Source organism: Phodopus roborovskii, unplaced genomic scaffold (genome assembly GCF_943737965.1).
Source record: "Phodopus roborovskii unplaced genomic scaffold, PHOROB, whole genome shotgun sequence".
Classification (NCBI taxonomy): domain Eukaryota; kingdom Metazoa; phylum Chordata; class Mammalia; order Rodentia; family Cricetidae; genus Phodopus; species Phodopus roborovskii.
Genome location: NW_026126599.1, coordinates 11,468,267 through 11,479,104, shown reverse-complemented (window position 1 = coordinate 11,479,104; position 10,838 = coordinate 11,468,267). Strand labels below are relative to the sequence as shown.

The following is a 10,838-nucleotide window of genomic DNA, read 5'->3' as shown; positions in this document are numbered from 1 at the left end:
GCTTATCTTTCTGAGGCCAACCCATCCACACATCCCTCCCTTCATGTAAACTTACAAAGAGAGGGCTTCAGTGACGTCCTATTCTGCTGAAAACAAGGCTAGTTCCCCTCATCACATCATCACACAGACAGCACCTTATCCCAGCACTGTCCCACAGAAATATGCAAGCCTATTCTACCGGTTCAAGTGCTCCAAGGCCCACATTTAAAAACACAACAGGCAACTGCATTCAGTATTCTGTCTCATCCAATACATCCAAAACATGGCCATTTCAAGACGTAATTACTGAGATTTTAATGGGGTTTGCATTTTACACTGCAGCATTTCTCAGTATAGAGCAGCCACGTTTCAAAGCTCCACAGCCAAATCTGGCGAGTTACTGCAATGCTGAGAGCACAACAACTTGGGATTGTGCGATGAGGTCTCTATTCTCTGATGAACTCTGTCTCAGGTCCACGTCAGAACACTCTGCAGATACAGAATGGACTGCGGGGAATGGAGGAAGAGGCACAAGGGCAGCTGACAAGAGTTCCCAGACAGGAGAAAAAGGCAGCGTGGGGCTGAAGACAAGCGGGAGGGGCAAAGGTGCCAGCCACAGCCCCTGCCAGATGCTAAGCCAGGGCTCAGGGTCGGGCCATGACAACAGCAAGTCTAGCAGAATGACTGCCACAGAGAGGAGCACACTGAAGAGGAGCGGATGGACCTGCAAACTGTGCCTTTGAGGAGGGAGGGAGCTGCAGGCTGGACCTGAAAAAGGACAGGTGGGCGATTATGGGCACAACGAGGTGGACACAGGTTTAATAGGATGTAAGTTTCTAACGTGGAAACACCAAGGTACCAAATGAAGGTGGGGCTGGGGGCTACTGGAGTCCAACAGCTGGGGAACTAGAAGCCAAGGTTATCATCTCCTCCACCGAAGGTCTTTGAGGACTTTAATGGCTCCACAGGTAGGAAGCATTTTCTGTGTTTCACAGCTTAGAGATCTGGCACACAGTATTAAATTGAAAACTCAAGTTTAAATACTGAAACCATGCAGAGGAAAAATGGCAGTATTTAAAACACTTACAGATGACTTAACTGAAATGTTCCACGCGATTTGTTTCACGGCTACTTATATAGTTTAACTGATAAGGATTCTGGTGAAGAATTAAATTGAAATTTGATTAAATCCAAAATCCTGATGGGGAGGTAAATATTTCTCAGACTTACTAGTAGCCAATGCAAAATCTTTATTATAGTCAAGTACAGCTTTTTTCTTAACTAAGATTATGGTCCTCAAAATCTGGTGATAAACCTCTCACCACTTTAGGGGATTCTGTTATTTAGAAGACTTTCTCCCAGTCCCGTTAGATAGTGTCCCTCTGTGTAGCCCTGGCTGTCCTAGAACTCAGCACTTGTGTCTACTTCTCATTTCTCCTACCCAGACGAACACTAAAACATGCCAAAATTTCCACTAACATATTTTCTCCATTGAAGGCAATGATCTGCTGTGGTACACTTTAAGGCGCCCAGGCTAGGGGATAGAAGTCTGTACTTGACCTCATCATTTTTGTCTAGACGCCAATTATCCTTACCAAGATGTCAGTGGCTCACCCCATAGCTCTCCTCATAACCTGGAAGCTACGGTTCAGTAACCTGTGTGTCACACAGTCAGTACTGAACTATGACACACGGGTCATCTCTGCTGCTGGAGAGCTCACCACACCCATAGCTACAGCAGTGAACTGTGAAAGGTGAATAATTACAGCATATCTTCTTACAGACTTGGAAGTACTATAGGCTTCCTTGTCACACCACATTCTCTTTTCTTTTCCCTCTGACAGACCAAAGCTGGTGAACCCAATTACTCATGTACACGTACTAGTTTTTTTTTTTTTAAACATACCTGGGGAATTTACAGTGAACAAAACAGATGAGACCTTTGCGCTAGAAAGTGTAGAATCTGACAGATAGAAACTACAATACTTAGCTTTTTACAAGTCACACAGACCAGGCTGGGCGTGTCACTCTGCAGGAGAGCACTAGAGAAAGTCCCCTGAACAACTCCTCATCCAGCTCGAAGCTCTCATCTTCTGGATCCAACCCACCCAAAAGTCTACTCACCTCAGAGCTTTCTGATTCTGCTTCCTCAGCAAAAGAAACCTAACAGGAAAGTTAAAGATTTGTTTTGTGAAACTCCTAGGCCCATTGACAATCAAGTTAGACCTGGAATTCTCCTTTGATGATAGCCAAAGTTAATTTGGTGGGGTAGAAGTGGCAGGACAGGGTCTTGCTATGTAGCTCTGCCTGGCCTGGAACTCAATATGTAAACCAGGCTGCTCTTAAACTCACAGAGGTCAGCCTGCCCCTGCCTCCCAAGCACTGGGGTTTTGTAATGTTTCAAGACAGGATTTCACTTTGCACTCAATGGTGGCCTCAAACTCACAGCAATCTTCTTGAGTCAGAGTCTCTGGAATGACAGGATTACGGATGTGTATCTCCATGCCCAGCTCCAGAATGCACTTCAGACACCTGCTGCTCCAGGCTAACACCTCAGCCACTACTCCCCTTTCCCTCCCCCCAACATCTACTTTCCCTGTCCCCAGATCTCACACAAAGCTTCCCCCACACACAAAGGCTTTATGCAAGCTCTTTTCCTTTCTCTCCCCTTTTCAGGCCTGTCTTGGCAATGCCTACCCAACATACACAACAACATGTTAATCATCCAGGTAGCTCCTCACAGGCTTGATTCTGGGCTGCACTTCCTTTCACTTCCCTTCCTCTCACTCTACCGTCAGGGATTTGAAACTGTTCCTTCTCAGGCCTCTAACATTCCACTATCTCACTAGTATTGTTGTCATTAAAGGAACAACTAATATTTATCCAGCACTTGGGCTGCACCACAGACTATGTCAAGGGCATTACATGCATAATTTCACTTGCTCCTCAAACCTTACTAAACAGGTACTGTGACTATTTCCTTCACGGTAAGGAATCAAAACCCAGATGGAATAGTAATTCTAAAGTCAACTGCAAGAACCTGATCCTCTTCTGCCTCCAGGAGCAGCTTACCTTGTCCACACCCATGCCCCCAATCAAAAAAAAAAAAAAGCAGGAACCACAGGGTAGTGGCACACACCTTTTATTCTAGCTACCCAGGAAGCAGAGGCAGGCAGATCTCTGTCTGTTCTACATAGGTGAGTTCCCGGGCAACTACACAGAGAAACTCAGTCTCAAAAACAAACAAAAAAACCAGGAGTCATCTTTAATTTTTGCTATCTAGTCATTCACCTAGTAGCCTGTACCTCCTGAACGCCACCCCAGCTTTCTTCAGGCTGACAACCGGCATCGGCTGAGTTCTTACTGAGCACCAAACCCTAATCTAAGCCATAGACACATTTGCTTTTATTTTTACAAGTTCCCAATCCCTACCAGCAAAGATGCTAAAGCACAAAGAGGCAGGAGACTACACAGTAACGCCCCCTCCCATTTTGTCTCTCACATCTCATCTGGACCACCACCATCCTCCAGCCCCGCTGCAGTTATCTTTATGGAAAGCAAATCTTACATCATTTTCCTGCTTGAAATTAACACCTCAGTATCATGGACTGGATGAAGTCCAAATGCCTTAATGTGATATGTGTCCCCTGTAGAAAGTGCCATGAACCCCAAGATCAACAATAAACCAGCCCTGGCCATTACTTCAACCCCATTGTGCCCTTCAGACTAGCCATGTGCACAGCAGATAATGTCACATTCTATAGACATAAGCATTTAGAATGTTCCTGAAGAAAGCCCATACCAATTTGAAGACTGCCTATGGTTTCTCTGATGCATTCTAGGCAGAAGTACTTTGAAGTTCCCACATCACTTTGTTCAAAATACCCTGAGGTAATCAGATGACCAAGTAGTATATTAACCCTTAGCAACTTTGGGCAAGGAATGATCGGATCCTTTCCACCAATGCCCGGGCATGCTGTAGACACCGAATGTATATCCAATGAAAAGGTTCAGACTTGAAGATTAGAGGAACAAAATACAGAATTAGAGTTTGAGCAATGGTCTGAAAACAAAGCAATGTGATTCTAGTACTATTCTGACTTGGCCTACATTTGACCCTTATGGGAAAACTCACGTGGAATTTGGACAGGCTAAAATGGCAAAACCTTGTTAGTTCTGGCTCAACAACGATCCAACAGCCAACTAGGGCACTAGATTCCCCCACCTTGCTTCTTTACCTGCCAAAGTCCTTTTGTCCAAAGGTGTGGGGGAGGGTGTTCAAATCTATCAAAGCAAACAGAACTGACCTACTGAGATCCAGCTTCATCTGTGCTGTGTCACTGTACTGGCTAGAGAAAAAGCAAAATGTGTCCTGGGAAGGAGGCCAACTTCTAAGTACTGGGACTACAAGAATGTGACATTCTTAAAGTGAAGGCAGTTTGGATCAACTGAAGCTCACAAATTCCTCCAACTGTTCTTGCCATTGGCTTCTGTGTTTGTAAAAAGAAAAATTGGCGGGGTGTGGGGGCGCACGTCTTTCTAACCCCAAAGCACTCATGAGGTAGACGGAGGCCAGACAGGGCTCTACAGCGAAAAAAGAAAAATTGATTCGTAAAGTCATGCGGAAGCGTCCTTAGGTTTCTGGCAAACACACAATCTTAAATGTAAACGGGAATACTCTAATATTCCATTTAAAAGTCCTTGTGTGAAACGTGGCAGAAAGCTTTGAAAAGCCAGCAATGTTTCCCAAGCGGTGCTTTTGTGCGCAAATGCTTCCAAACCGAGATGCATATTTTGGAAATGATCCTCCCCTTCCCCCAAACACGTCAAATCTGTCTCTAGCCTGAAGGGAAAGGTGAGAATTCTCCCGCAACAGGCTGGGGCGGGGAGGAGGATCTCTGCTCATCCCTTCCAGGGAACAAAACCAGAGGGCAGCAAGCTAGCGTCGCTTTGGCTCCCGAAAACGTGCACACGCCAAGTGCAAGAACTCGTCCCCGAAGCTCCCTGTTTTAAAAAGCGAGCGTCTCTCAGACCCACAGTGCGGCGCCTGGAACCCGCACCCGCACCGGGCCGGGCCGGACTCCACGCGGTCCCCGGCGGTTCCCCCTGTCCCGAAGACACACCCTGTCACCGCCCGCACCTGAGGCGAAGTAACTCACTCAGGGAAAGCGGCGGGCTCCCGCAGGAGCGCTGACGAGGACGCCGCCCGGCCCGATTTCCTGGCGAGAAGCAAAGTCCGGCCAAGACTTCACTTCTCAACCGCCCCTGCTGCCTTTCCCCTCGGGGGCGAGCGCAGGAGCCCAACCCGACACGCACCTGAGCCAATCAGCGGAGGAGAAAGGCGGGACTAAGAGCGGGCTCTGAGCCTCTCGACCAATCAAGGAGCTCGAGGGGCCAGACCGGCCCTGCTCATCACTCCCGAGTTAGAGTGAGCACGCTCCGCCCTCCGCCATCGCTCCCGGCCGGATTCTCCCTTCAGACACACACACAGAAGGCGCTCGGGAAGTGTTTGCGTGCACCCCGGAGCGCCGCGCCGGACTTGGGACAGCTGAAGGGAGGGGAGGGCTGCGGGACCAGGCTAAGGGAGAACAGGTGGTGCGGGGTGGCTGACGTGTAGGTGTGCGCGAGAGGACAGCTGGGGTAGGGCGGGGACCCAGCCTGGCCAGGGTCAGGTGGGAGCTGGGAGGATGCACCTGAGGAGAAGAGAAGGGCGGTTCCTTGGGATCAAAGGCCAAAGGAACCGCAGGTCGTCCGCAAAGGGTAAACCCGAGCTCCTGGGGAAGGACGACGGTACTCCAAACTCATACTTCTCTCCCAAAAGAAAGACTAACGCTGCCCTTGCACCTGATGGAGATGTGCACTTGCACCCCAGGGAGGAAAATGTCCCCCTAAACCACAGTATGGTCAGGATAGTCATCTTCGCACACGAGTCTCTCTGCTTTTAGAAGGTTACAAGGTGCCCTACGATAGACTCCAAAGGACTCCAATCCGGGGTTAAAGCCAGCCCGGGGGCAGTCCCGTCCCTGGAGGGGCTAGCAGATCAGAGGTTCAACTCCGACCCTAAACAGCAGGTGTCTGAGGTCGACAGGCGAGGGGACGGCTCTCCGCCAGCACACGGGGACAGCTTGAGCCGCCTTGCTTCCGCAGTTCCAGGTGAGCGGTCCGGCTCGCACAGGGGCGTGGCAGGGGGCGTGTTCTGCATTCGCCCCGCCCCTCAGCCGGGCCCTGCCGCGCCGCTGCGGCTCCGCCCTCCTCCTTCCGTCACCGCTTCTTCCGTCGGTGGTTTCTTCCTTCCTGCTTCGCCCGCATCTTTCGCGATATGGGGGAGAGCGTTCTTTTCGGCAGCACCACCTGAGGATTTTCTGGAGCCGCCCCTCGCGATGGAAGAGGATCAGGAGCTGGAGAGGTAAGGTTGGAGGGGAAGAGTGGAGCGGGGCTGCGGGCCGGACCAGAGAAGCGGGTAGCGACCGGGCACGCGGCCGACTGCTGCCCAGCGGGGCGGCTAGGCCTGACCCGAGGCGCTGAGGAAGGGACAGCGAGTTGAGCCGGTCGGGTTGGGAAGAGGGAGGAGAAGCTGTGGGTTTGTTTATACAGAAGAGCTCAGAGGGACTCTAGCCATCATGGAAGGGAGAAAAGTTGGGAATCCAGCTCTAAGTGCCAAACTGCCACCCCCATTAGAACTGCCTCGTGTAAGGTCGCGCACCAGGCGGTGCTGGCATGTTAAGTCGGCTAAAGTTACTGCAACTCCTTTGTGTGCAGAATGCTCGTAAATTTTCTCTGTCCGCCAAAATTGTTCTTCCTTTTAAACTTTTCACTTCCTTTGACTTACTAGTTTACTTACCTCTTTCAAAGGGAAGCCATAACTGAGCCTACCACCTTGATAACTAGTAGTTGCCATTTTTATGCTAAAGTAATCGTGTTTTTTATGCCTGTCAACTCCCTTTTCATCTTCCAGCAGGGCCTACCCTATTGTAACTGCCCCTTTTTCTCTATTCAAAGAAAGACTTTGCAAACATTTAATTTTGTGGATTTTTCTGAGATGACTCCCCTTGTGGGCAATATGCATTGTCAAATGGAGTAGAGAGAAACTCGATTTAAATATTTATTTATGGATAGAAGTTTCGGAGGCAGGAAAATGAGGTGGTGAATCTTAAAAAGCTAATCACAAAACGGTATTCCATATGATCTCATTCTTACAAAAAAAATATGTGTGTAGAAAAATGTCAGGATTGAAGACCTCAGTGGCTGAAGGCGAGAGGAAGACAGCCTTGGAAATGGTCCAGGCAGCTGGAACAGATAGACAGTGTGTGACATTTGTACTGCACGAGGAGGACCATACCCTAGGAAATTCTCTGCGGTACATGATCATGAAGAACCCGGAAGTGGAATTTTGTGGTTACACTACGACCCATCCTTCAGAAAGCAAAATTAATTTTCGAATTCAGACACGGGGTAACCTTCCAGCTGTTGAACTGTTTCAGAAAGGCCTGAATGAGCTCATGAATGTCTGCCAGCATGTGCTTGACAAGTTTGAGGCCAGCATAAAGGAGTATAAAGATCAAAAGGCAAGCAGAAACGAACCCACTTTCTAGTCCCTCGTGCAGAGTACACGGAGGACCACCCTCATGATGGTGCAGAACCCAGAACTAGAGTTTGTGATTGCAGCATGTTCTGTCTTGTAGAAAGGTGTGGTTCCAGCTGTTGACCCATTACAGCTGTTGAAGTCTCTGCAAGTATATTTGCCTAATAAATTCTCTCTTTTGTTTAAACTAGTTTGAGTGGTTTCTCTTCCTTGAACCTAGGTGATCCCCAAGGATGGTGCCACCCCTTACTTGAACCCACACAGAAAGTGAACAAACAGATAATTGGGCCATGTTGAGGGTTTTGATCATGGATATTAAAAGGGCTATTCATTTCTATATGATTGGAGTGCTGAGGAATGGGAGATGGAGTAGATCATAATCCATAGACTGTAGTTAAAAAGGCAGGAAAGAAGATTGGCAGAGGGACTCACCCACCCACCTCCACCACCACCCCATCCCCCTCACTTAATGTGCATATACAAGCATTCCATGACACACATGGAAGTCAGGAGACAACTTGGAGTTGATTCTCTACACCATATGGGATCCATTTAGAGTTTGTCAGGCTTGGTGGCAACCGTCCTTACCCACTGAGCCATCTTGTCAGCCTGATTTTTATTAATGTAAATGCATCCTTTCATATTATTGGTAGACTGAGTAAGGGTGAGGCTAATTTGAAGGACCCTTGAGAATTTTAACTTTTCATGGGAATTTTTTATTTTTGCTTTCTTCATGAGAATTTGAATTGGTATCAAGTTCCATCTTTGTAGCATTTGTAGGATAGATACCAGTTTACTGCTAGAGTTCCGGAGCACTCATGAAATATAGAATTATTATGAGTAAACCAAATACTTTTTATTGTGTTTTGTCTGGGCATGTTCGTGTGGATACACGTGTGCATATGGAGGCAGAGGTCAGCCTTAAGGATGGTTCATTTGTTTTGAGACAGTCTTACTAAATAGCTCTTGCTGGCTTGGAACTCAACTTTGTAAACTCAAAGATCTGCTTGCCCCTGCCTTAATCTCCCACATGCTGGGTTTAAGGGAGTTTGCCATCACTCCCAGCTCTACCTTGGATTTTGAGACAGAATCTCTCACTGCCCTGGAATTTGTCAGTTAAGCTAAGCTACCTGACTGGAAGCCCTAGGGGCCTGCCTGTGTTGTCTTCTAAGCACCAGGACTACAAACTTAGACACCACCCTACCCAACTCTTCATATGAGCTCTAGAGACTGAGCTCCGTCATTGTGTTTTCATAGCAAGTCTCCCTGACCCCAATTTTAATTACTGAAAAAGACTGGACTTAACAGGTAACATCTTCAGTCCTTGGGTGTGTAAATACTGCGTAGGGTTACAGAAAAGAGATACTATTTGATATACAGTTAGAATTTGGAGGAGGAGAATTATGTATGGAACAAATAACGTTTTGGAAACTTAAAAGATTAGCAAAGCATATCACATCCAAGACTCATCTTGTTTATCTCTTCAGTCCTGTTTTGTATCCTACCCAAGTGTGACTTGATTTGCCTTAAACATCAGCCCTTGAGCCCAATCCCCCCCCCCCCCCATTCTCTAGAGCCTTGTGCTTTGGAGTCTTTGTTGATGACAGTCTTTAGTCAAAGCTTCATTATCTGCTAGGGATGATGATACAGCCTATAGTGCCAGCATTGAAGAGAAAAGCAGGAGAATTTGAAGACCAGACTAAATGTACGTAGCAAGAACTTGCCTCAGAAGAACGTCACCAATATACTTAGAATATGGAAAGTGTTTGTTAAATTGGACCTTTTATACCCTGCCAAAAGTCTACATTTCCCCCACTAGGCCCACTTTTTAAAAAGATATGAGTGCCTGCATTGTACCAGGCCTTGAGAACAGATAACAACAGTAGGAACTTTGTTTTTCAAGACAAGATTTCTCTATGTATCCCTGACTGTCTTGGAACTCACTTTGTAGACCAGGCTGGCTTCAAACTTAGAGATCCACCTGTCTCTGCCTCCCAAGTGTTGGGATTAAAGGTGTGGCCTACCACACCCAGTTTAACAGTAGGAACTTTTTAAGTATAATTCTATGAAAGAAACATACAGGGTCAAGTAGTGAACTTGAGAAGTATATGCTTTAGTCACAAATCAAGAAAGGTTTTCCAGAGATGAAGGGAAAGAAGGAAGTAGCTGTGTAGCATGGAGAGCAAGTGATGATGAGAAATGTGAATTGGTCCTGAAGTAGAAGCTAAAGGCTGGAACACTGAAAGACTTACATGTTTTGTAGAGCAGGAGAGAAGGACGAGGGCCCGTTATCTGGATTGGGGGGTGGGGGAGCTGGAGTGATGTGTTACTTTGATTACAGTGTGGGATGATGAGGTAGATGTAGCAAAACCACCAGACTGAAAACAGATAATCCACAAGAGTCAAGGTGGCCCAGAACAGTATTAAGCTAACAACAGGGAAAAGGGTGAAGTCCTCAAGAATGGGAAGTGGAAGTCACAGAAACATGACTCCAACTTCCACCTATGATTGGGGCCAGTTACTAACAGGAGGAGCTTAAAAGAAGTCAGATGCTCTATTTTGAATATTGTAGGCATGAGTTGAGGGCCACGGAAGAGATCTAAGCTGAAAATAAACTTTGTGAGTCCTAATCATAAAGCTTTAAGTCAACAAAGGCTGGAAAATGACAAGGAAGGGGCCCAAGAACTAAGCCTTGGGCATCCTCACTGTGGAAGCCAGGAAAAGTAATATTGAGGAAGTCAGCTGAGCAATTGGGGGAAAAGTCTCTTGGAGTTAGCCCAGAGGCCACTAGGCTATGGGCAGCATTTATTTGGGGGTCTAAGGAAAGGAATTTGCTGAGAAACATCTTGGTTTTGAGTTTTCCAAAGAAAAATACAGACATTAGAAGGGTATGTTTAGGTAGGGATGATGAAAGTTCAGTCATGGCACAAAGATAAAGAATATTCCAGGGTGATGAAGATTCTAGAAAACCATCTCAAAGTAAGGAATCTTGGAAGATGTAAGAAAGCCCAGTTAGTGCAAACAGAAAGTGTGTCCACTAGTGACACCACATCTCATGATTTCATTTCAGAAAAGGATTAACTGTTACCAACCCTGTGGCTTGCAGGCTGAATTTAGGGTGGCCATAAGCAGGTTCACCTCTGATGTCTTTAGAAGGCAGATGGGTGAAGGGAGAAAACAGGATAATCAGGAGTCCCATATGTGTGGAAGGAATTGTTGCATGGAGTGTGTAGGAACTGAAGGAGGGCTGAGGGAGTTGCGCATGGTAGAGCACACC

General features: G+C 47.1%; 1 protein-coding gene across 2 annotated transcripts in view; it reads left to right on the top strand.

Moving 5' to 3' along the window:
- Nucleotides 1–5,982: 5,982 nt before the first annotated feature.
- The window catches only part of Polr1d (RNA polymerase I and III subunit D), a 32,500-nt gene continuing 27,644 nt past the window's right edge, over nucleotides 5,983–10,838 (top strand). The window contains exons 1-2 of one of the 2 annotated variants that reach the window (XM_051205155.1): nucleotides 5,983–6,385; nucleotides 7,196–7,751. In XM_051205155.1, coding sequence (XP_051061112.1) covers nucleotides 6,360–6,385; nucleotides 7,196–7,571 — 402 coding nt within the window. In that variant the 5' untranslated portion in view covers nucleotides 5,983–6,359 and the 3' untranslated portion in view covers nucleotides 7,572–7,751. Of the gene's footprint in view, nucleotides 6,386–7,195; nucleotides 7,752–10,838 lie in introns of those variants that run through there. The other variant, XM_051205156.1, reaches the window with a different exon arrangement.